Below are 27,275 nucleotides of genomic sequence, written 5' to 3'. Positions count from 1 at the left end.
GCGAATCAGTTATTAAATTGCCTTCTTGTGCTTCCAATACATAAACATCCACGTTGGTATTCAAGTATTCAAGTTAATGGATTATATGATTGGTGTCACCGTACCAAAAGACAGCATACAGTACAGTGACGTCTTGCTGTGAAGATCCAGAAATGTGTTTGGCTATATTGGGGCAATGGTTACAATGTCTGCATGGAAAATATGTTTTAGATTTTAACACCTTGTAAAGAGATTTAACATTACACTATATTAATGGCTCAAATGGCTTTGAGATATGAACTCCAGAATCCAGAATTGTGTGTGGTTTCGATGCTCTCCTGTTCAGTGAGGAAAAAAATCATTTGAGGCAATTACACCCCTATCAGAACATGCTTGATGATACTGAGAAAGCTCAACAAAGGGGGATTATGAAATGTGGGTGTCTTGTGTTATACATACAGCCTATCATGGCAGTACCCTCCCCACCCCCCTACATTTCCTCCACATTAGCTTTTCAGATAAGGTGGACAGATTTAACCGGTTGCTTTGAAATATATGCATGGATCCCCACTAATGAAGTTCTACTCCGATCTCCCAGTTTGATATAGCTCCAAAGAGATCCTCTGTGGCTGTTCCTCATTTACTCTGGCGAGATAGTGGTGAGACAATTAAAATGTGCCCATAAAGGGACTGCCAAAGCTGGGTGTGGCCTATTCTCATGAGCAGAGGACTAGTTTGAGGTGTCATCGAGTTACTCATACCCAGTTGACAATTTGTAAAAAAAAATCACACCCTGTGTGAAGGTAGCGGCGCCTTTGATACATTTTGTCATCGATATGTGTTTATAATGTGTTTATAGCCACGTGTCACGTGAAGCTTGACCAATCACTTTGTTGACGGGTCTGACCAATCAGAGCATTGACGGGTCTGACCAATCAGAGCGTTGACGGGTCTGACCAATCAGAGCGTTGACGGGTCTGACCAATCAGAGGGTTGACGGGTCTGACCAATCAGAGCGTTGGCGGTGAACACGGACAAAGTCAGGTATAGAGCAGGATCCGGCTAGCGCCGCTAAAAAGAAAAAAAAAGAAGAATGATTCAAAGGGTGGGGTCTTATTGGGACAGACATTTCAATAGTAGTGAAGACAATCTAAGAGGGTGAGGGGCCAGCTGTTTATGCTTATTTTTTATATTGTAACAGCATGAAGGTTAATAATCAAACACATGCATGTTACGGATGCTGTTCTTTGGCACTCAACAAAAGCCTGATGCCGTAAGTGCATTGAACTTTACTGCAAATAAAATCTTTATTTGTTGTTTTAAGGCTTGTACTCTTTCAATTTCATGTATAAACAGATGAACTTTTTTTTAGAGAGAACTGGATGTCGTAAATGTGCAGTTGTGGAAACACTATTACAACAGCACACTAGTTGAGAGGCAAATAATTGCACGTCCCTGCAAGTTCCGTTAGCAATTTCCATTGCCAACAATGCCAGTTTCATAACAACTGTCCTTCTCACAGTGGCATGTGCATAAGGGTAATAACAGTTTATAATTGTAGTTTTTGCTAGGTAAGGGAGCAGGTAACAGTGTTTATCAGGGAGGCTTCACTCTGGCTTGAGATGTCCTTGGGGAGGATGAGTGAGACACCAAATACATAACAGTTGTCAAGTGTGTGTGTGTGTGTGTGTGTGTGTGTGTGTGTGTGTGTGTGTGTGTGTGTGTGCGTGTGCGTGTGCGTGTGCGTGTGCGTGCGCGTGCGCGTGCGCGCGCGTGCGCGTGCGTGCGTGCGACCGTGCGTGCACGTCCGTGCGACCGTGCGACCGTGCGTGCACGTGAGTGAGTGTGTAGTTGTAGTAAATGTTCCCTTCATCAGCACTGATTGCACCCAATAAAAGCAGTCATTATTTATATAATAAGTACAGCACACTTGAGTGATCTACTGCCCACATCACAGTATCAATCAGGTGCTCATGTCTTAAGAGCTGATATCTAGATGTTGTTATTGCACCTTTACTGTACAGTATATTCATACTGAGCTTGACTTGTGTAAGTGAGGAGGAAATATTTACTTGCGACCCAAAAAATTGGCCCGACACATTGTTTGGGAAACACTGCTCTACCAGACCAAAATTGCCTGATGGATTCAGCATTCAATTACATGCCATACCCCCCCCCCCACATCCTCTCTTGCATTCTAATGAGCTCTTAATGGGAACTTGATTAAACAGCATGTAAACCGCTTTAAGACTGTACAGGGGATGATGGCTTATCCCACTGACTTTGGTATAGTCAGTATATACTGTATTTATTATTTTATTTAACCTTTATTTAACCAGTAAAAACACATTGAGATTGGTCTCTTTTACGAGTGTCAACTGGCCAAGAGGCATAAATGTTACACAGCTTAGCCAGTTAAAACAAATACAGGACAATAACAATGACAGACATATAAAATAACATCCGTGAAAACATACCCACTACCTACCAAAAAAATAAAAAATAAGAGAATCTATAAAGTGACCAATATAAAACTAAGAGCAACAACATTTGCTACACATCAAAGCAGGAGCAATGTCTGGGAAGTGTGTCCATGGCAATCCTTTTAAAACTCATATAAGATTTTTTTTTTGCACCCTCCCCCCTCGAAAATCACGATCGAAAACCGGCGAAAGCGGACGTTTTCAAGATGTTTTGGCCATTATCTCTGGAACGGAATGTCCAATATGCTCAGTTCAAAGCTTGTTGGATGCATGACTTTGAGGACATTAAGCACGCAATGACACATTTTCGGGTTATTTGGGTTTTCTAGGGGAGGCGAGATCTTAGTTGGGCAGGAGACCGCCTGTCCTGCCTCTACAGTGGGTACACCACTGAGTGGTGATAGCGTACACACCGCCCATTTGACAACATATTTTCAACCACTGACGCTTTCCAATGCTTACCGACACTGCATGACTGTCGTTGACCAGTGAATACCTGGTATGATGTTTCATAATCCCGCTTGTCATAACATCTGCTCAACCTGCAGTGGGCCATGTAATCCTTCAGCTGAAGAAAACTCAATCATCAAAATTCATTTCAGTTACAAGGATTTCATCTGGCAGCAGGCATTATGCTCCCTGGTGAGGCTGAGGAGAGCCTGATGGCTCCTGATGACTGTAAGGGGAGCCGAGTCTCCCATTGTACGGAACTAATAAAGATTGCCCTCAGCTGCCTCTGTGCAGCAGTTATTCTTGGTTAGACTGTCATTGCTGAATCTGATGTATGATGAGAGGAGAGCCAAAACGAAGCCCCACTTGTATTGTGTGCTGATATTCCAGAGGCAGGTGTGGCAACTACTTATAAATAACCCCCACCCCTCCATACAATGCCATGGCCTTGCACAATGGCATGCCCCCCCCACCCCTGTGTGCTTTTAGGCCACATCAGTCAGCACTGCTGATGGCATACACACACAAGCACATACAAATGTTCCCATACACATCCACACAACATACCATAGCAGTTTGTGTGTGGGTTAGATATTGATATCCTTTTAATTGCGGTTCTTCCGCAGAATAATCAAGGTTTCATTTGCCAGGAGAGAAAGCTTGATAAAGACAAAGTCATTGGCTGAATACACACAGGCACATACAGTATATACTCACGCATGCACATGCACGCACACGCACACGCACACGCACACGCGCACGCACGCACACACGCACACACACACACACACACACACACACACACACACACACACACACACACACGCACGTGTGACAACCTTAATGAAGTCAGGCTGACTGAGCTCCCTGTTTAATGAGACAGAACAGTGGACAAGTTCCAGGAACTAATCAAAGATCACTGTAAAAGGAGATGGAGAAGGAGGAGGGGGACAAAGAGACGGGAGGTGGGGGAGGAATACAAAAGAGGAACACCAAATGACATGGGGGCAAAGAAGGGAGGAGGAGGTGGATAAGGAGAGAAAGAACAATAATGGGACAGTGGAATGAAAGATGGAAGTCAGAAGACATGCATACATGTGAATCTCAGATGTTGCCGTGGTCATTCTTACAACCTTCTCCCTTTTTATTGGTGGTGGCATTGGGTGAGTGTTCAAGGCCAGCCTGATAATAAAGGCTTTCATCCAGTCTGTTAGGGTTCCTCACACTGCAACCCATTCAATGCGTCCTTGAGTCCTCAATCCTCAATATCAAATCATCTACATATTTACACATAGTACCGTATATCTATCTGGAGCGGTAAGTACCTGAGGTAAGACATAAGGTGCGGTAAGTACCTGAGGTAAGACAGAAAGGTGCGTGAGCATAGCAGCAGATATATACTGTACATGATATGCTATGGACGTTAGTTAAGGTGCGAGAAAAAAAGACAGCGCGTACATGGGAGTACGGTGCAAAGTATCAGCACGTGTCGACCACATAGTCCGCATAAGGTAACTGACACAGGTATAATCCACAGGTAGATCCATTTAGGAAGAGCAAAAAAAGTCCAAGTCACTGTCCCTGGTTTAATCCACAGGTAGGTCCAAGTGGAAGAGCAAAAGTCCAAGACCAGCTTGACGTCAGGCGGTGATTATGCCTTGTTCAGCAGTCCATGACGGTAGCCGGGTGGAAGCTGGTGGTGCTGCCCTTGATACTGCGGTAGACCTCCATTCCCAGCCGCGGTCGTTGTAGGGGTTTGAACAGTTTGTGGCTGGGGTGGTGCCTGTTCTTGATGATGCGCTGGGCTTTGACCCCCCCCCCCCGACAATCTCGTCCACCTACAATGTCTCTCTCATTTCTGTTTCTGTTTCATACCTCGCATCCTCCAGGCTCCCTCTCTCTAACACCTTTGAACCTATTCTCTGTCTCTCTCTTATTCCCTTTCCTTCTTGTCTTGCTCCCCCATTCTGCACAAAACCCATTCATTCCTCACTTACCTTACCTTAACCTCTCTCTTATTTTCTCTGAGCCAGCCCCCCCCCATCCATCCATCCATCCATCACATCTCTCTGTCTCATACTTGTCATGTCGTCCCAGGCTGTTATTTTGTTTCCTTTGAACCCGAGAGGAGCAGTGTTGAGGGAGGCACATATATGTACTATCTATATTTCCTTTCTGTGACAGCAGATTATTTGCAGCGTTACAGTACCATGACCAGTGGTTCCCTTGCGGTGCTTCCAGATGTTCCTTTCAGCTGCTGCAGGTCACATGGTTTCAGCCTATTGTGCCGGGGGCTATTGTGCCGTCCTTTAGTGGCACGTCTGTAGAGCTGCCTGTAAGCCAATCTAGCGTGCCGGCCTTGATCATTTTGTGTGTGTGTGTGTGTGTGTGTGTGTGTGTGTGTGTGTGTGTGTGTGTGTGTGTGTGTGTGTGTGTGTGTGTGTGTGTGTCTGTGTGTCTGTGTGTGTGTGTGGGTGCGTGGGTGGGTGCGTGCATGTGTGGTTGGAGGTTATGGATATACAAGAGAGGTGTCATTGGTCTATATTTACCACCTTAAGAACGAGACAGCATTGTGCTGTCCACATTCTGGCACTGATGGACACTTTGTGTCCAGGGTCACCCCTGCTCTGGTTTCTGAGAGAGGCACAGGGAGAGGTGGCTGTGAGATAGAGACGCAACAAGGAAGAGAGGCAGTAAGTTGAGATAGATTGGTGGAGAGACATAGAGAAAAGAGACAGACAGACAGACAGACAGACAGACAGACAGACAGACAGATCATCCATCCTACAAATCCTAAGGTGCCTTGGACAGACCATTTCTTCAAAGATGGACGTGAGTGGAATCTGTTAGTCTTGATCTCTATTCCTGGTGTAATCATGGCTGTCTGCCTTCTGTCATTTAGGACAACTTACTAACACACTGCAGTGCCTGATAATGAAAGGTGAAATTATAACACTAAGCCCAAAGGATTAGCCAATCACACGCTAGCTATTCTTTTACACGTGACTTCACAGAGCTGCTAAATTATTTGCCCTCTCTTCGTGTTATCAGGGGCTTTTTCTGTCTGTTGATTCTCTTGAGAGTCTATCCACTTGCTAGTTGTACTTCTTAATGGTCTCGCCTTCTGATGGATGTATCTTTTAATTACTCTCCCGGGACTACTAGAAGCGCGAGCTCCCGCCGTGTTCAGACAACGCTTCCTTCTTTCAACGAATAGAATACCATAATTTCCTGCACGTTCCTTTGTGTGTTTGTTGTCTGCTAGTTGGATGCAGAGGTCCTTAGTCTTTAGAGAGAGGCCCACCTGCAGGGACCAATCAGTTGTAATATGCCTTCTAAGCAAAGAAAGGAAAGTAGAGCGGGGAACTACAAAGGCCCAACGCGCTAGAATATTAGCATGTTACTTATTGGTATTTTCCACCGGAGTTTCTGGCATTAATGTACGGTGATGAGTAGAAGCAACACATTATGGTTGTTTATGATGCTAACGCAGGTGGTTACTAGTGGGAGTGAGTGAACGCTCACCCGCGACCCGATTATGTTGGTTGCATTCAACTCCCCAGAGCGACCTGATGATTAATGGCGGTAGGGTGCAGGCGGCAGCACAGCAGAAATTGATGAATTATTACTGGCTCAACAGCCTACAAAAAAGGCTGATTCATTTAAGTATTGGAATCCACCTTCCTCCACAGCCACACACCTGTCTAGCACGCCAATGAAAAGAACACACTGTGACTTGAAGAGGTGCATCTCAAAATGAAATACCAATCATATGAGAAACAAAAAATGTGTGTATTTAATTTAATGTGTGTATTTAACACGTCATGTATCACACTCAAAGTAATGGATCATCTTAAGCATTTTGGTAAAATACTCTTGTTTTTAAACATTAAACATCAGCCAGCATTTTTCCAAGTACATAGACTGTATAGCAATTTTGCAATTAAACCCTGCCTTTTGCTGTGTGGTGTTCCCATCATGCTACAGGACCGGTTGACATGGGGTCTCGTGTAAGAATCGCTGGAAATCATAATTGTAGCAGGAGGTGATTCAGAGCTGCTATATTATTAATGGTGTCCCATACTGTCTCTAAATGGACTTCAGACACTGGTCCCCAGATGCTTCCAGATGTGAGACGACTGGTGCCTCTTTGTAGAACTAATCTATCAGCCAGCTAAATGGTCCCATTAACATTTTGCATACACTTAGCACACCCATCCTGCTCGTTTACTATTCCCAACGGATAGAAGCCGGGCGACTCATTAGCAATTCTACACCACAGCAATAAGTAGTGACCGCGGTCATTCGTTTAACACCTGGACTGCACTTAATACTAGGCGTGCAAAGCTGCCTGCTGAATACTGACAATAAAGTAGCTGCACTCTCCGGGCTCTTCAGTTTGATGCAGTCATTCATTTGCCACAGTACAGTCATGTTTAGTAACTGAAAGTACAACTATAATGTGCTCCTGCGAGTGTCGTTGAATGCTGCTACTGTGATCCCCTGCCATGGCTGCACTGCCTTTAGCGTTTTACTCATCCAGTGTGGCCATCACAACTCCCACCATGCATGCCAGGAGGACAGCTGTTCCTTCCTCCTTCTCGACCTGCCCCGTCTTCCCCCTCCGGATCTCTCCATCCTCACGCGCAGATATCCCTCCCACCCGCAGGTGCCAGTCGGAGGGGTCACCATGGAAACCAGGACAGCGATGCGACGGGAGCAGGAGGAGCAGACGTCCCAGATGTCTCACAGCATGGAACTGTCCTCCCACATCAAGAAGAAGACCTTCACTTCCAGGTACAAAGACCACTACGCACCATCAAGCACTTGGATGATGTAGCGGTTTCCTTTAGCTTTCCTTTTTCCTTTCCCTTTTTTTCCTATCACAGGTGCTCTTTTAGGGTGCTCTTTTTAACCCATTAAGACCTGAGGACCCGATTCTACCAATACCTTCTAGATCCCAACAGTTTTCTGGAAAAAAAAACGTATGTTGCTATATCAGTGGTGCTCAAACGTTTTCAAGTCAAGGACCCCCAAAATGATATGTACAGTATTTGTCCACCGACCGCGATCTTAAATATTTTGTTCCAGGGGACCCAAACGCAGAATAGAGAGACTGAGGCAGAGCAGGTCAAGTGCACAACAATGTAATGACCAAAACTAGGAACACAACAAGCTTGGAATATAAACTGGAAGAATACACTACAGAACACTGTAACAATATCTATAACTGGCAGGAAACACACTAAGGAACTGAGGGTTTATATAACACACAGGTGAACACAACTGACAATCAATACAGGGGTAGGCTTTGGGACTAACACTTGAACATAACTACAAAATAAAGGTACACAAGAATAGAACACGACAGTTCATGACAGTAATCATTGCCATAGGGGCGCCTACTGGCCTAGCGGTCCAGGTGCATGCTACATAGGCTCTAATGCCTGACGGTGTGTCGCAGGTTCGTGTCCCATTCCTGACAACAATTGCTGCGTGTCACTCCCTGTCTTTCTCTCCCTGTTTCCTGTCATTCTCTACTATACTATCAATAAAGGCAGAAAAGACAAAAGAATAAATAATAATAAAAATAATTAAAAAAATGTGTTTGTTAAGGGTCTCCCATCTCTCCAGCTCTTGAATAACCAGATAATACATTTTAATCACCATTTTAATCCAATCAGGAAAGAGAACCCATTAATCAGCTTAAATTTTATATTGAAGCAATCGCTACAATTGCTCTTACTTTCTTGCTTATGCTTAGACAGAATTCACACTTGGGAGCCACCCAGTACAAACACAGGTTAGGAAAGGCAGTAGGGGGATGTTAAGTGCATCGGTCAAGGGCACCTTGGTGGTCGTTGAGGAAAGGCAGAACATTACTCATTTTCATTCTCCGTCCCAGATATTCTCAGCTGATCTGGGAATTCAACCCAGCGTACCACAATTCTGTTTCTCTAACCTGTCTTAAACTACCGCTGCCGGCAAAGGCTGTAAAAATTACTTTAAAGAATTATGGTCGGATTTCACTGAATCACTGGCTAAAACGGATTCCTCTGTATGTGTGGTTAAGATTTAAATATGCCTCTTATTGCATTGCACAGCAAATCTGGAGTGTTCAATTAAGCTAGTGTAAAAGTGTACCCGCTTTCAAAGTTTAATTCACAAAAAAAGTCACTTGTACAATAGATAGATGTTACAACAATAAGCTAAACTATTGTTTATTTAAATACAATACATGCTTAGTCAGCAAACAAAATACATTTCTAAGCTCACTCTTCCGCAGTGTCTGCGATAACAGATTATGCAGATAAAGTTGAATGGCACATAATCGATCTACATCATGTACACATTATAACTCAAGTGGTTTGGCAAGGATGAGAATCTTTGTATTTGTGCAGTGAAGTTCTTACAAATGAAACCAAATGGAATCAAATTAACCCTTATTTGGTTCCATTTGTACACACCTCAGAGTTAAACTAACACTGAAGATTTGCTGTTGAAGAATTGTGCTGTTGACTGAAGTAGCTTGCCTGATGGGTTGTAGCTGTGATGGATTTTTTTTGTTGCTGGAATTTAATGGCATTGTAAATAGAAACACGCAGCATGTTACTCGACAAAATGATATCAGTTGAACATATTATGTATAAATAAAATAGCCTTTTTTTCTGAGCTCAATGAGCCGTCAAAGCTGTGGTGGGTAGCCTACACCCTGGAACACTGGAGGTTGAACACACACACACACACACACACACACACACACACACACACACACACACACACACACACACACACACACACACACACACACACACACACACACACACACACACACACACACACACACACACACACACACACACACACACACACACAGTTATAGTTTGCAGGATTTTCCATGGTGAAAGCTTGCTAAAGGTCGCAAGGGCACTGGTTTTGTTTGACAAATATGAGGTATCTAATGTTTGTCGCAAATAAAGGCTTGGAGCAAGTGAGTTGCGAGTCCCAGCTTTGTTTTCATGATTCTGTTCTTGCAGTTTGGCTCTGCACCAAGACACAGAGAATGTGCGTTATTTTTTCTTTGAATGACAAATATGAGGTACCATACTGTGGTGGGCAAGTGCCCCACCCGTGCCCCTATGGTAGATCTGCCCTTGCGGGAGAAACCAAACATCTACTGCTCAGTCAAGAAGGAATCACCACTTGGCCAGGGGAGGTGTTGGGCTTATGAGCTTCAGAAAGGGCTACCACCTCCAACCACTGAGCAGATGTACTAGTTATGTGAGGGATAATTAATAGTGAGCTGGCCCCGGCCCACTGGTTGGGAATCACTGCTCTACCTTTCAGATTGTTTAAAATATCATGCCAGATTGCAGCTTTATTGGCCTCATCACTTTTTCGTTTTGTTCGCCAACGTATGATCTCTTTATTGTCTTTATAGTCCCAATAGAATCTAGTGGAACTTTGGCAGAACAGTAGAGAAAGAAAGGAGGTGCAAGAAAGCACCCTGATGCCCTTAACCTCTTCCAAAAATATACTGAAAAAAATGTGCTAATCATTGCAAAAATAGATGATATTTTTTTGACTCCCTCCGCTGTGAAAATTAATGATTCCAACGTGCTGAACTTAGAGGTCATGTGTTGCTCTGTGAGTGTGTGAGAGAGCAGGTACAGTGAGACATGGACCCATGGACGGTAGAGACTCACATTTATCTCCATGTTACTGTAAGTGAAGCACAGTGGCATCTGGATAGGTTTAGGAAGCATCACTTCTAATGAGGTAAAAATGGGTTTCACTTCTGCGAAACTTTCATCGCACTTTTCATAACTGTGGCTTGTGCGAATAATCTCCCATAATCATGCACTGTAAAGGTTTTGTTGTTGTTTTTTTGTCTTTGGCCATGAGGAAGTGTAGTGTTTATAACATCCCCAGTTTTTAGTGTGTGTGTGTGTGTGTGTGTGTGTGTGTGTGTGTGTGTGTGTGTGTGTGTGTGTGTGTGTGTGTGTGTGTGTGTGTGTGTGTGTGTGTGTGTGTGTGTGTGTGTGTGTGTGTGTGTGTGTGTGTGTGTGCGTGCGTGCGTGCATGCGTGTATGCGTGTTCAGTGCACTGTTAGCCGGTCTTACATTGCCAGGCCCCAAGCTTTGTGCTACATTATTCACCAACCTGGACCCCCCGGTGTACGTGCAAGAGAACAGTCGAGGAACCAAAACACGAGCAATGAGAAACAACAACAGTGTGTATTAGTGTGTAAACAGGAAAAAGCAGAAGTTGTTCTTTGAGAGCTATGAAATGGGGAAATTCCCCAGCTTATAAACAAAAGAAAACGAGAAGTGCCGTCAATTTGCATTGTTATTTGTTAGGTGGCATGTTGAAACGGTATGCCTGAGGCTAGATGTCAGGGAGCAACGGCACCTGGAAGTTCTTACACACACGCACACAGACACACACACACACACACACACACACACACACACACACACACACACACACACACACACACCTGGGTGGAAATCAATTCCAGCATGCAGATGCTGCCTGGAAGTTGTCTAGTTTATTTTTCTGTACTGTGTACAGAGTCTGGTGAAAACTTATGAAGCAGCACATGTGAAATACCAAAAGATTTAGAAATATCATCCTCCGAATACAGCTATACTTAGTCTTCTTAAGCCAATACAGTACACGGGTACGATAGTCTCTTGGGTGAATACTGCTATAATTAGTCTTCTCAAGCCAATACAGTACGTGGGTACAATAGTCTCTAGGGTAAAAGCGGAACAGAAGATAGCACGTCTCCTGTTACTACCAAATGCCTCCCAACCTTATTGTCTCGGGTGACCTTGCCTCTGACAACAAATATCCCTCGGCCTGTTAGTAGAGGCACACATAGAAAAGTACAGCTCATGCTTTAAGTATGGGCCTTTGTGTGTGTGTGTGTGTGTGTGTGTGTGTGTGTGTGTGTGTGTGTGTGTGTGTGTGTGTGTGTGTGTGTGTGTGTGTGTGTGTGTGCGTGTGTGTGCGCGCGCGTGCGTGTGTGCATGTGCAGCCCAAATGAGCCAATTGATTGCCATGGCAACCTCAGACCCAAGCTTGATTTGGCAAATTCCCCACACCTGTCGAATTCCCCACCCCTGCCATTTGATTACTTGGTCAGTCTACTTTCCACAGTCAGTTTGCGCTTCAGACATTCTCCACAGACGTTTACCACTGCACAAGGACTTTCCAGAACCGCGATCCCCCCCGATATATGGGCATATACTGATAACATCAGGAATCTCCATATATGGGCAAAGTATACAGTATGTACAGAAAAACAGTGGGGGGTCATTTCTTTTGGCTAGTTGCAAATTGCAGACAGGTGCTCTATTATGGCTGCTTTGAAGGAGGGTAGGGGGTCGCACTTTTTGATGGCTGGTGGTAGGGCATTCCACATTTTGGTGGCATAATAGTAAAATGAATTCATCCCCATGTTTGTACCAAATCTAGGGGGAATGAGATCAGTGGTGTTGTGCCCGTGGACGTTTCTCACTCTTTTGAAGTAGTTTGACAGGTACATGGGCACTGGTCCCTTGAGTATCTTGGAAACCAGGCTCATTGCAAGTTGCTGTACTCTGTCCTCTACCCTGAGCCATTACACCCTAGCATAGTGAGCAGGAGTTATGTGAGTCCTATAGGTGTGAGGTCTAGTAGTCTGATGATGCAGAAAACCCAGTGAGGAAAAAGGAACATAGCGGAGAGCAGAGAGAAGCTGCTAATGATAATGCTTATCAGATGTGTTTTCAGTTGAGAGAAAAACAGGTCAGCAGGCATTTCATGATGGCTGCAGCTTTCCTGCATGATCCTTTACCTGAGGAGCCTATGAAACCAGATAACCAGTCATGTCCTACTGGTAAGTGTTTTGGTAGAAAGTTCATGTGTGGTGTTAAGAATTTGACAAAATGAGCATACATGTGATCAAACCATATCACTCTGTAGAGGCCACTGCAGCAGTGTTTTCCATTCATTCTGCATCTCAATCTCAAATTCTTATCACTACAGGCGTTGTGACAGAGTGACTACAGCCAAATCTCAACAAGCACCAAGTGCAGCATATTGCACAGATGAGCGCAATTTCCTGTGCTAGATCAAAGGACAATGCTGGAGAGCATGTGTGACAAATTGAGCAGTGACAGACAGTGCTGCTAGTAAAGTATGTCCCTTCTGCCCTGTGGTAACCCATTGAACTATACATAAGCCTGTGGGCTTCTATGGCTCAGAGACACACTCACACAAACATGGTATTAGTGTGACAAACAATGCTGACAGCATGTTTCCAAGAGGGTCTGCCTTCCATGGATCCTGGCATTATTATGTATCTCTTTTGTTTGCTGTTGTAGTGAACAGTAAACAGAGGAAGAGACAGAAGATATCCATTGAAGCAGTTGTCTATCAGTAGATAAGATAAGGATTTTAAACTAAGTGCTGGAATAAATTGAAATGCATGCATATATATTAGGTTTGCCTACACACTGTAGCAGCAGGCCTTCATGTGTTGTGTGCACCAAACCCCCCCTACTGTTAATATGAGGAACAGCAGAACAGCTGTCCCCTGAAGGGGAGCAAGAGGCTGAGGAGAATAATGGGCCGGTGATTGTCAAATTAAATGATAAATAGAAATAAACTGTGACTTTGAGACATGACAGACATAGGAATAATCATATACACAATCCATACACCAGCCCATTTTTTGGGCAGTGTAACGCACTAGAGATTGAATATTAATTTACCCATATTTCACAATTGCCAATTAAGCTGAGTTCTATGACTCTATTAATCAAGTGTGTCCTTTTTGTGTTCCTGCCATGCTGTCCTGATGCAACAGCGACGAGGAGCCTTCTTATGCCGAATACTATCCCATCATCCCTGGCGACGTGATGTCTGCTAAGGAGCTCCTTGGCAAGTTCCCCCGCCACAGGACATGGTACAGTGAAAATGGCAACCCATGGCCTACATTACATGGCAACAGTCCACTGCTTTCAGAGATGATATTTTAGGCAGCAAAACTCAATGAGTCTCACACATCATCCAGACATAGTGCATGTAGGCTACTGTACATACTGTAGTGCATTTTTTTGGAGGTGATGTGTTATTTTCAAGGGGTTAGATTCAAGGCTCATGAATACAATGTCCATCTTTGAGGGAGATCACGTGATTTACCATTAATATAAAACAGGAAAGTGTAATTCCATATTTCCACTGACTCATAATGGATGCATCAATAATGCATCAATGCATCAATGATGCATCATCAATACATCAATGAGCAATGTACACCGTGGTATTGACCCCACCACACTCAGATTTAACATTCAAATCTCTTTAATAATACTTCACAATGTCACAATGACATCACTGGAATGCTTCTTTTGAAGATGTTTAATGGAGTTTTATTTATGATGTAGAAACATTGCAACTACAAAATTATTCACAATATTAAATGATGTTAAAGAATATGTTTTGCAGGATCATTTCCTTGAATTGGCATGTTTTCTCTGAAGGAACTTGTCTTTATACTCTACATAAGTCAGTGTGTGCACGCTGGCATCGTGCCGTCTCATTTCAAATGCAGGGCTCTAGTCTACTCCTGAGGACAACCTTCCTGAATGAGGCACATTTATCATGAGAGTGGAGGAGTGGGTCAACTTTCTTTATGGCTCTTATGGAACTGTATCTGCTGTATCTTTCTCAGCTGTCCTCTTAAGCCAATGGAAACTGTTAATAAGACATGGAAGCGAGGGCTCCCCGATCCCCACCCCACCACACACACACACACACACACACACACACACACACACACACACACACACACACACACACACACACACACACTCTCACACTCACACTCACACTCACACTCACACTCACACTCACACACTCACACTCACACTCACACTCACACTCACACACAGACACACTAAAATGACCAGCTGTCAGCCAGCTGCTTTGCCAAGGACATTTTCCAGCCTAAAAGCATAACAAAGTTGAATATATTGTATGATCTGAAGTTGCCTTCAAGATAAAAAGAGACAAGAGACAGGACTGTTCATGACATGACGCCATGATGAGCTGTGATGTGTGATCACAGACAAGTCACATCCATAGCAAGGGCACTCCAAAAGTCACCAAAGTTTGAAACAATTCTTAAGCCTCTTAAGTCATAAGCATTAGCATAAGATATGCTAACTCGCACCTTGCCACTATGTACTGAACTTTCATCACAAAAACAACAGCAACAAAATAATAGGCTACAATAATACAATAATGTTGTATATGAAACATATGACGTCTTGATATGATCACAATACAAGGAGTGGGAATTAATGCCCGGCTTCGGAGGAGATTACGTCATCAACCTTGAAATACTTCCCAGACTACTGGAGGGAGTTTAGGTCACAGAGAACAGGGAAGCCAGGGGCAACGTGATGTCTGGCCCTTGATTTACTTACCCCCAAAATCCCTCTTCCGCGGTCAACTTGCTCCTGTCTGGGTCACACTTGATCTGCCTCTGGCTTCACTAGTCCCTTGGCACAGGGATCACCAGCAGAGCAGTGAGAGGTTCTTTTACTGCTCTTTTTATTTTTTCATACTTCAGCCAGGATGACTTTGATCTGATCCTTGTGTCAGAAAGGGGATTTGACATCCCTGGCATATGCAGATATCCTCATCCTTAGCTAAATATAGCTAGCGCTGAAATTATACCCCCCCCCCCAAACTGAGGAAGGAAGCGTGGAACCCAGTAGCTGCCGGCAGTGGATGGAAGGACGGAGGACGCAGAGAGCATTGAAGGGGAGGATGAAGAACACAAGGGAAACGGATTTGTCAGCGCAGAGTGATAAAGAGCGGTGGGTGGGGCGGGGGTCTTAGAGGGTGAAATCACCACCTCTCCAAAGACAAAGCGCTGTTGACTGTAATGAGACTCAGCTGCGCCTGCATGCCCAACTTTGGCGGCTTGGCATCTCATTAAGTGCCCTCAGCCCACAACCTTCTCAAATAACCCCCCCACCCGCCACCACCACCCACACACACCGCACAGAGCAGTCTGCTGGTGTGCTTATAATGCTAATTCGACAGGCGCCGTTGCATAACCTTGCAGATATCTCCCACCTGCACACAGCAAAATCCTTTACAGGTCAATTTTTACACTCTCAGAGTTAAACCTGTATCACGGAGGATTTCACTGGGTGGTAATCCCCGTACCTCCAGCGTTAATGAGGTCGTCTCCCTCTGAAGCATAATTTACATCACAAAACTCTCTCTTACACCCCCACCCCCCCCCCCCCCCCCCTCCCTCAGAGGGATGAAGGCGTTTTGGGAGGGATGCCAGAAAAGTGAGGAGTCTGAAGGATGCGAGAGAAAGAGAGAGAGAGAGAGGGGGGGGGGGGGGTTTAGAGGGATTAAGAAGAACCCTCTCACAAAATGGTGTTGAGATCCCTGGAAGATGCGATTGAGTGGCAGTATGGGACTTTTACTGTCATTTGAATAACTAAATAATGAGGTTGCATGTGTGTGTGTGTGTGTGTGAGTGCGAGTGCGTGCGTGCGCGTGCGTGCGTGCGTGCGTGCGCTCACACATACTGTATATCAGTATGTGCTTGCATTGTCCAGTATACATTTGACTCCCCTTGCCCACTGTAATGTTTGATTCACATAACCCCACCTCATTCCATCCCTCTCTGTTTCACGCTTTTCTCTCCGTTTTCTACCTTTCCTCCACCTCCACTTCCTCCTTTGACGGAGAGAGTCTTATTATGCAAATTATGTTGCTCACTCACGCATGCTTGGCTCTTTTGTGTGGAGGTCAGCCGCTCCTCACACCGTGAAATGATATTAAAAATTACCACTTGGAGCAGTAAGTAAGCCATAACACTCTCAGACACTTGAAAAGACCCTCCCCCCAGGTGCTAACATGCGTGTGTGTGTGTGTGTGTGTGTGTGTGTGTGTGTGTGTGTGTGTGTGTGTGTGTGTGTGTGTGTGTGTGTGTGTGTGTGTGTGTGTGTGTGTGTGTGTGTGTGTGTGTGTGTGTGTGTGTGTGTGTGTGTGCGTGCGTGTTCTTGACTGCCTGTGTGCATGTGTATTTATTTGGACATCTTTGTGCTGTTTGTGTAGTTGACTAAATTATCACAGGAATTTGTGGGACCATTCATGCCCTATATATAGTAGCCTCCAAAGCCTTCAACGTTTGTGCCTCACTGTTGTTGTGCGTGCGTGACTGGCCACCATGTGTTGGTTCCCGGTTGAAAAAGTCTCTGATCCAATCAAAGTGAATCGAGAATCACCAGTGGCACATCTCCATGACAACTGGCTTGATCAAAGGCGTATCCAGGACCAGGACACAGCAGTGCTTTGAATTGTCCCTACCTGAAGAGGTCCAGAAGAGACTGATGTCAGCATTTGACACATAAAAAGTACTGCTGCTGCATGTTAACACCTTGGCGGGAATCAACAATGACAGCCCCTTTTGATATTCCAGTCACAAAAGAACAAACTGGGCCTTAGGCTGTCCGCATGTGTAAGTGAGTGTGTACCATTGTGGAAAAGTATGAGTTGACATAATAGAGTGGTTCTCAAACTTTTTCATGTCAATGTATTTGGCCACGGACCCTCATCTGAAAATATTTTGAGCCAGTGACCCTCATACAATATTTATGTTGTTAAAATGTTTCAAGAATATACAGAATTCTTCAAATTCGGTCAAGATTTTTTGAAAATAGCCGATCCACAAGCTAAAACAAAAACCACGCAAACCACTGTACCAGGACCCTAATGACAGTGTGCTAAATGTTGTTGGGGCGGTATCTAAATGGCCTGATGGTTGTTTTCTTACATATTGTCAAAAGGTCTCTCTTCTCCCTCTCCCTCTGTGTCCCCTTTTCTAATAGTGTTGTCCTAGAAACATGACTGTATAATCATAGTTTTCCAATGGAGTCGATTACTGTTGATTACTGTATTCTGTGTGCTTATACTAGGTCTGCCCCATTAACCCTAACCCTAACCCAAATGAACAGTGCTTTCATAATATATATATATATATATATATATATATATAGAGAGAGAGAGATAGATAGACAATTTTAGAAATGTTTAACGATGCAATCTTTTTTTTTTGCTCTACCAGGGAGGTGCTGAAAGACACCATGGCGGCGGATGAGGAATACTACAGAGACAAGTGGACCATGTTTGGGAATGAGTGTGAGAAGGTGGAGATAGAAGTCATCAGGAATCAGCATGTCATTCGCACCCGCGTTGATCACATGGCCCTACGCAAACAGGTATGGAGTCTGGCTGCATTTGCGACTGTCTTAATATAAACAAACACTTATTCATTCATTCATTCATTTTTATTTTGTTTTACTTTCTGTTACACATTTTGTTTTATACATTTCACTCCCTTTTCCGTAATTCTGTGTCTGTTATTGCACTGCTGCAGTTTTGTTTGGCATATGTATTGTCTTCTTTGTTTTGTGTGCTGTTTCTTATGGGCCTTTTGGGTTTCTTCATCTCACTAGAACAATGTTCTGTTCTTTTAGTAGTATGTGTTTGTTTTTTTTGCATGCAAATAAAGAAACTTCAAGAAACTTTATCTTTGTCATTCATGGGCTTGTCCATGTTCCAGGCAGAGAGGAAGGCAACCGTCCACCTCAAGTACTTAGAGGACCTGAGTCGGAAGGCCCCAGACTTCATCATCCCACTGAGGGCACACGCCGTTTGGGAGGGCATGTCGGTCAAACTCTCCTGCACCGTCCAGGGCTGCCCACCCCCAAAGGTCACCTGGTGAGAACCAGTGTTGATTTTGACAGCAAATTTTGATTTAATTTAAGTCTTTTGAATACAATTCTGTATAGTTTTAGTCCTATGCTAGTCATCTGAAATGTTTTACTTTTAGTCTAGTTTTAGTCGACTAAATATCATAAGGCTTTAGTCGACTAAATCTTCGGTTGATTTAGTTGACTCCAATTTATTTTTGGCGGCCGTGATGGCATCGAAATGATTTTCACTTAGCTGCATGCCGAAAATAGCCGATCTACAAGCTCATAGATCTAACTATTTTCGGTCTGTGAAACCTGCGCACCCATGCTGACTTGTCTTAGTTCTACTGGATCTCTTCTCTACTAGTCCCTACCAAACATTTTGGTTTTGTTTTTATTTCGTTTTCGTCAGTGATAAAAGGTAGTCGACGAACATTTTTCGACACTGAACCTCTCCTTCCAGTACTCCACTGACCTGCACAACCACATCTCTTATCTGTCAACACTTTCAGAGAATGACATTTTAATTACATGCATCTTGGTTATAGGTTATAACATCTTCATGACTGATTCATTGCTCATCTTTTATTCAGCAGAGTTCTATTGAATTAATTCATGAGCTCATTAGTAGAGGTATAGAATAATGTTGCAACCATGACCATTGTAACAATTTTAAACTAAGGCTATGGCTACATTTTCATCCGGTCCTGATCCCTGGGGTCAGGATGTGCGTATTAAAGTAAAATTAACCGTTCTCCCGCAGGCAATGTTTCTAAATGCTGACCGTGATACCAGTGCTGCTGAGAGACTAGCTGATGAAAAGAATATAATGTTCTGTATTCATGAACCCAAGCCGAGATGCCGAGAACCTGCGGCTCGTGGGTTTAACCGTTCCAGATGGGACCTGTCGAGCCCAATGAGCTCAGCAGATAGCTGCCCTCGACAATACGCAACTCAAAACGGAATGAGAGATCAAAGACACACCCCAGCGCACTCTCCATCGCAGCAATAGACCCGACCAAATTAACTGTTTATTAATGAAAGATGTGCATAGGTAATGTCTGGGCAGGAGCACTGGATTGGAACCCCCAAGCATAACCTGGCTTCTGCTTTTGCTTTGATAAATTTGGGAAAGGTGCTCCTGGTTGTTTTGCACGTACTCTTTATTCTTTCCACCTCAGGTACAAAGACGGCGTGCCTCTGAGCTCATACAGCCAACCTTGGACACACAGTCTGCAGCAGAAGTTTGGCCTCAATTCACTGGAGATCAGAAGGTATAGGTTGTTGGTTCAATTTGAAGCTTATCCCTACTCTCTGCTACTACTGTGAATGTATAGGCTACTGGAGGGCAGAATGTATACAGTACTTCCAACTATATATGAATATATAACAGGGAGACTGGTAGCTTGCATGCTTAGCAAGTCCCAGCCATGAATAAACAAACTTATAAAACACAATTATATAAGGGGCGGAGAGGAGAATGGCATAGTCTTGTAAGACTAAATGAGGCTGTCGGATGAAAAATGCATGCATTTAGCTCCCTGTTGTGTTTGGAAGCTATTTCTTGCTTCTTTACCATTATGCAAACAAATGAATCCTCCATGTAAGTCAGGAGGTGCCACCACTCCCCTTCTCACTGTGCTTCTTAACGATTTGGGGGTTCAACGCAGTAACGCAGCCCAGGAAGTAGTCTACATACATTCAACACAGGATGAGCTTGTAACTATATTGAAAAAGGGGGGGGGAAGAAAGAAAGAAGAAGCAGAGTCTGCATTAAACACCACGCCATCATCAGCATTAATATAACTTTTTCAGCTCTTTGGCTTATACAAAATATGTATTTCATAATAATTAAGCTATTTATATTTAGTTAATAACAAATTATTCATACACTATTTATAAAGCACATGACTAAGTCATTAGCAAAGGCATATACATATTCTTTCTTGAATACATTTAATCTAACAGATACTTTACAATTTGCTTCATATAAATAAAATATAATGTCAAAGAGTGTAGTCTAAGAGAAGTAATCGTACAACAGCCGCATACAGAATATACAGTATTAGGTCAGCTATTTTCAACACGTGACAATGTTGTGCGACAAGTATGAATCAGACTTAAGTGGCATGAGTGGCAGTCATGTGCTGTGATGAATTGGAGCTAATTAAGTAGTTCATGGGCAATTGCAATTAAATATTGCACACCACTTTACTTAGCTTACTTGTTAATGTAACTAAGATATTCTTAGTTACATTAACAAACCCATTCTGTCTGGTCTCGCTACAACACACAAGAGGGGGTTGGGGTGCGCTGAAACCAGTGCACCCCAAAACAACAGGTTGAGAATTGATTGCATGAAACAATCACCTGTGCATCCAGTCTCAATGTTAGTAAACAAATAATTGGTCTATAGGGCAGCCTATTCATCCAGACCACGGTAACATTATTATTAATGTTCATGTTAAGCTAGTTGGCAAGCTGTAAATAAAACAATATCGGTGTACTGCACTGCACATCTAGGCAAGGGTTATTTCAGATGATATATATATATATATTTTTTTTACAACTTTACTTTTTTACGTTACATACACGAATATACACGTATAAATGTATAGCATTTTATACAAAAAAAGAGATCGCGTTGATATAACATACAAGACTATATAGACACACATACAACCCCCCCCCCTCCCCCCTCCCCCCTTAGGCTCCAAAGAAAAAACAAAAAACAAAAAAAAACAAAGCAGTGGGACAAGATTACAATCAAAACACAATTCTCACAGTTCTAGACAGAGATACCTCTCCTTATTCTAAATAACAGGGACAGTTTATTTCAGATGATATTTAAGAAGATAATGAAAATATGCGTTCTTATGTTTGTGAAAAAGTTCAATCGTTGAGAAAAAACAATAAAAATGACAAATGTTGATCTACTATAAATTGTTCCGAGCTTTTTAATAATTCTAACATTTAATAGATCATCAGGGAATACCGATATGGTGACAGAGTGGATTCACAAATTATTACATCATCATCAATCCATAGTTTATTACACAGTAGAGAGAACAGCGGGTAAAAGTCATTTTAGTCAATAGCTAGCTTCCTAATATTCCCCATTTTCTTTCTACTGAGTGAATCTTGACCTACTATCACCTTTCACACAGGTGCATAACAGTCCTATATTCTCCCCAGGTGCTCTCCTGAAGATGCTGGCGAGTACAAAGTGGCGGCCAAGAGTCCCCTGGGTGAAGCCTCTACATTTGGAACACTGGTGGTGAACTGTGGGTATAGCTGCTTGTTTGATGCTGTACATTCTCAAAGCCCTAGTGGAGATTCATCACGGATTTGTGATAGATGGGTTACTGCGCTAGCCGCCAAGCCCCACACACCCCTCTGTGAATACTAATGCCTCCTTATTTCTCACTGCTCCCCGACGTGTTCACTCTTGTAAGAAAAGGGAATGTTTGGATTCCCAACCAGAACATGTTACTTACTTTTCCTTCTTCTTCGCACTCATGGAGAAGTTTCACATTGATTTATGCCACTTGTTTTCTTCCTCCTAATGCCGTGTTCTGTATTAAGCAAAAAATTATTACTATGATAGAATTTAGATATTTGGACCAGAGTCAGTGTCAGACGGAGAGGATGCGAAAAGCATAGCTCTATGCATAAGTGTCTACTCTACATAATTGATTATTATGAATCTGTTGGCTCAGTGATGAATTGATGTAAGAAAAGAAAAATTTAGCATTGTGGATTAAACCACTCCCTCCTACAACCAAGTATTGTTTTGTCTTGGTTTTTTTTTCTCAGTTGGTAACGGGACCCATGCAGGCTTACTGGAAAAAGCATGCGGGCGCAGTAAGAACAGAAATAACAGTGACATAGAGCTCTGTCTTACTACATACATTAGATATTGAGAGCCTTAATGAGGCACTTCAAGAAGCTTTTCCTTGCAATCCATATTTCACAGGCTGTCCTTCGATGGTTATAAATAGGTTAAAGGGAATATTAGATGTGACTTGCATAAACGGAGTTTCACCACGATTGATCTGTCTTTTCTCTTTGTCTCTTTCATTTTCATTCCCTCGTACTTTCATTCTTTCACTCACTCTACCCAACGCTCTTCCCCTCTCTCCCTCTCCCTCTCCCTCTCCCCCTCCCCCCCTCTCTCCCCCCATCTGGCCCGCTCCTCCATACAGCATATCAAGGAACCGTGGCTGGATCAGAGCACTTGCAAATCCCTGGTAAGTTTCACACCGATGCCTAATGAAAAATGTCCCCTTTCATTTTCTGTGCCACCGCTTTGAAGTTCCTCTCCTCTGGTGAAAGCTGCGAGGGCAGAGTGGCTTTGAAGGCAGAGGTACTGTACAACACAAGTCCTGCTGCTGTGCACCTAAGACAGAAGATTTTGAAGACTTGAAACTTGAACGGAAGCATGGTGTTGATGATGTTTGCTCATGAAGGAGAGGGGGAGGGGGGTCGCTGCATGTACAAATTTTGTGTACCGTGGATTTCCACGTCTATGCAGCACCAATGTATATGCGCTTAGTAAGGCTGCGTGTGAGGCACAGTTGTGGGATATTGAACGAATCCTTGCCATTTGAGCCGAAGCGAGAGTCATGTATATTTCATTTTCTAGAGACTAGATTCATTCAGCTTTGCTTCAAGCCAGAGAGCATCACACATTGGCCGTGCCACTCTTTGACCTGGATTAGCCACCCTCCACCAAGTCTGTGTGTGTGTGTGTGTGTGTGTGTGTGTGTGTGTGTGTGTGTGTGTGTGTGTGTGTGTGTGTGTGTGTGTGTGTGTGTGTGTGTGTGTGTGTGTGTGTGTGTGTGTGTGTGTGTGTGTGTGTGTGTGTGTGTGTGTGTGGGTGGGTGGGTGGGTGGCTGTTCGCCTTGCTGTGATCTTCCAGCTATGAGTTCATAACACTTTTAACATACGTCCACACTTTCTTCTCTACCATAGTTCTGTGCAACAGCCCCACTCTCTGCATAATCTACAAATTAAATTGCAACTAATTTTCAATTAATCTTTATCGGCATGTAATGCCATCAGAGTCTGCTTGATGGGAAAATGGGTGGGGTGGGGGGGGGTATTATAGGCTATGCTGGTGTTTTCATAGGGCCGATAATTAATTATCTCAAGTAGTAGCAGCAAGAGCTATTCTTATTTCCCAGAATGGATCACTCACCGAACAAAGGTGCAACTGTGGTGCATTTATCAAAATTATTATTGCTGGTAAGGAAGCATAGAAGGGGAGTTTTTGAGAAGCAGAGATCCAAGGGGGGATGGGGGAGGTTATTAAGGCTATGCACGCTCTTCTGATTACGAGGACTGATAAGGAGTGTAAGATGATTATAAGAAACGTGTCAGCGCCACTCGGCTACGTCTCTGGGAGCAGGGTTTGACAGGGCCTTGTAGCAAACATTTCTCTCACTTCCACATTGCGTCGCTTCAGAGTTTAGTCAACCATGAAAAGAAAAGTGTATCTGAGTGTCTCGTCAAGAACTTTGGACTGCAGGTGTCACATCCTTCTGGGTTCCCTTTTCATCCTGTCTTCAGTTGTGTTTCCCCCTCGTTTGTGTGTCTGTGTTTTCCTTTTTTCCCTTCCTTTCCCCCCCTTTTTTTGGTGTTTGTTTATTTTCTTACCTCCGAGGGATGCCTGTCGTGGCTGTCCTTTGTCTATGTGTTGCTCTGGGAGATTTTTCCATTACGGTCGGTTATGCACAGTCGGCATAATGAGAGCTTCTTTATAGTTAATTAAGGGCCTCTCGTTGACTTTGTTCATTTTCACCCCCTGCCACAAGTGAGAGAAACCGAGGTTGAAAAAAGCTTGTCACTTGTGTAAAAAATAATGAGATCTGATGTCACCATGGCACGACAGTACGTGCCACGGTATAGAGATGTCATGTCAACTCTAAGTCTGGATTAACATGGTGATGAGGCTGTGGAGATGGTAGAGAAATGAGCTCTCATCTCTAATCATCTGCTAACGTTGTGGCCGGTCTGGCCTGTCACTTCATCTGCTGGTCTGTCTCCCCTCCCTCATTCTTTCCCCCACCTTACCTGTCACATTGATCTCCATTGTAGTTGTCAAAAACTAGACTCTGGACACAGCAGTACTGTTCCATGAAAAAAACATAACTGTCTGAGTCTGTAATGATTGTTTTCGCAGTGCACCCATGCTGTGTCTGGGTTTACTTTCAGTATTCAGGACACACAATAATATAACACACAAGGTGTAATGCTTCATTTATACTCCGCTATACAGTGGTGTCATGTGCCAGAAATACAGTAGCTGATCTATAAGCTCACAACGTGTCGCATTGCGATGCGTTGTGAGCTTGTAGATCAGTGGTTCTCAACCTGTGGGTCGGGACCCCCAGGGGGATCCTCACATGATTTTGGGGGGGTCCCCAAATGACAGTAAAGTGACAATTTAAGGACTTTTAAGACCATTTTAATACCTATTAGAAAAGAAAAATAAGACCATTATTGCATCAAAAGTAATCAACAAACTAAAACAAACCCAAACTCATTTAACAATAGCGTCCTCGGAGCCGACAAAACCACGGAAAGTTAGTAACATTTTAACTTGTTCTTTCATCATAGAAACAAGTGGGCTTATAACCAAACTATCCATGTTCTTTGGGAGAATTGGTGTTAGTGTTCCGTGGAGAAATATTGTTAGTGGGAATGAAAACATAGGCACACCACCGGAAGTGGAGGGCTGAGGGCAGACCAAAACGCCGGTTTCCAGTCAGCGTCGGCCTATTTAATCACTCCCCCCAGAGTCAAATGCAAAAGTGAAAAGCGCTGGGGGCGCTGTTTATCCTTTTTATTGTCTCCGCCAGGCCGAAAGGCATGGCGAGAGAGTATGTTTTACCCTCCGTCCGTCCTTCCGTCCGTCCGTCCGTGTGTGTGTGTGTGTGTGTGTGTGTGTGTCCTGTCTGTGTGTTACCAGCTAATCTCCGGCACCGTTGGCCCGGTCGCTGCGAAACTGTGCACACTCCCTGGATGCCAATTCAGAACCTCTGCCCCTCATTTTTCACATGGGCCTGTTATAGCGCCACCAGAAGGCCGATTTGTGCAAAACCCATTTTTTCCCATTACACCTACAGCTTTTATTCCCACTAGGCCGAGGAAGAAATGCCACTTGAACATTTTCAAATCAGCCTCATGGTGGCGCTATAACTGGCCGATTTGTATTTTTAACTATAACTGCACCGATCTGCGTGAAACTTTGCACGCACACTCCCTAGAGGCCAAGGAAAAACATTGGACTGCATTTTTCACATCTGCTTTTTACAGCGCCGACTTATGTAAAATACATTTTTGGAGATTATTCCTTCAGATTCTGTCCAAAAAACACGCAAATTGCTACACTGCATCTCCATAGTCATGTGATTCTGATGGATCTGTCTGATATTTCATATTCCATCCTATTTGGCTTACAGTGGCTTCCAAAGTTTGCAGGATTGGTCAGTTTTAAACAAAATGCCTCAAAACATGAATGCAGTGTGCAATTTCCGAGAAAGTTTGCATGCAGATTCCCACTAGGCCGAGGAAGAAATGCCCCCCTTTTCACATTCACATTGGCCTTTATAGCGCCACCAGCAGGTCTAATTTAGCAAAACACATGTTTGGAACAAAATGCCTCAAATCATGAATGCAGTGTCCCATTGAAAGGCCTAAGAAGAAATGCCACCCTTTTCACATTGGCTTATTATAGCGCCACCAGGAGGCCACAATAACCTACCTGACCTGGCGGAGACCTGTGCTCCGAGGAGCACTTTTTCTAGTTTGACAATGGATTCCCAGATTGGGTTACACCTAAACCTAACCTTTACTAGCCTGTCATGTTTTTACCTGTTCACCTGTTTTTAATCTGTACAGGAAAACAAAACACAATATCAGCCTAGCGTTCCATGCCCCTTTAAATACAATTTTAAAGAACTAGAAGGTCGGGCCGCTACGCGGCCCTCCCGTCTAGTAGCCTGGCCCGCACATCGGAGACAGAGACAGTGGAGCGTGTAGATGTTCATTGCAACACCGGTGCTTGTTTCTCGCACATGATTTGGCAACGCACAAACCGAAAGCGAAACCTAACTGCAACATGCAAACCAAAAGCGAAACCTAACATGCGCAGTTTTTTGTTTGGGACAAACCCTTTTTTTTGGGACAAACCCTTTTTTTGGGGCAAACCCTTTTTTTGGGACAAACCGCGCATGCCAATTGTATTATAAGATATATCTCCATTGTGTTACAGTACCATGCTACTATGTAACCGTATGATTTGAGGATTTTGTTCTCCACTTCCTCTCTCTCATACAGTAGTGCCAGCTTTGGACCCGCAGGCCCAGTTTGACACCACTTTCCAACCGACCAGGGTGAAGGAGGGGGGCAACCTCACCCTGCAGTGCAGCTTCACCTCGAACCTGCTGCCGTTCCAGCAGAACATCACCTGGTTCAGAGACGGTGAGTGCATGGGGAGCTAGTCCAGATCCACTGACACGGGGTGAGTTTTAACATTGCTGCAATGTATTTGCAGAAGTCTGACATAGGGAGGCAA

General features: G+C 43.8%; 1 protein-coding gene across 2 annotated transcripts in view; it reads left to right on the top strand.

The window, feature by feature from the left end:
- The window catches only part of myom3 (myomesin 3), a 72,125-nt gene that overhangs the window by 1,416 nt on the left and 43,434 nt on the right, over positions 1 to 27,275 (top strand). The window contains exons 1-9 of one of the 2 annotated variants that reach the window (XM_084051896.1): positions 5,651 to 5,744; positions 7,582 to 7,709; positions 13,771 to 13,869; positions 18,064 to 18,217; positions 18,562 to 18,719; positions 19,876 to 19,968; positions 21,890 to 21,978; positions 22,900 to 22,944; positions 27,038 to 27,181. In XM_084051896.1, the coding sequence (XP_083908022.1) occupies positions 5,739 to 5,744; positions 7,582 to 7,709; positions 13,771 to 13,869; positions 18,064 to 18,217; positions 18,562 to 18,719; positions 19,876 to 19,968; positions 21,890 to 21,978; positions 22,900 to 22,944; positions 27,038 to 27,181 (916 nt within the window). In that variant the 5' untranslated portion in view covers positions 5,651 to 5,738. Of the gene's footprint in view, positions 1 to 5,650; positions 5,745 to 7,581; positions 7,710 to 13,770; positions 13,870 to 18,063; positions 18,218 to 18,561; positions 18,720 to 19,875; positions 19,969 to 21,889; positions 21,979 to 22,899; positions 22,945 to 27,037; positions 27,182 to 27,275 lie in introns of those variants that run through there. The other variant, XM_084051895.1, reaches the window with a different exon arrangement.

The sequence above is a fragment of the Gymnoscopelus microlampas genome, assembly GCF_963454915.1.
Source record: "Gymnoscopelus microlampas genome assembly, chromosome: 3".
NCBI classification, from domain to species: Eukaryota; Metazoa; Chordata; class Actinopteri; order Myctophiformes; family Myctophidae; genus Gymnoscopelus; species Gymnoscopelus microlampas.
This window is presented reverse-complemented; position numbering and strand designations above follow the sequence as displayed.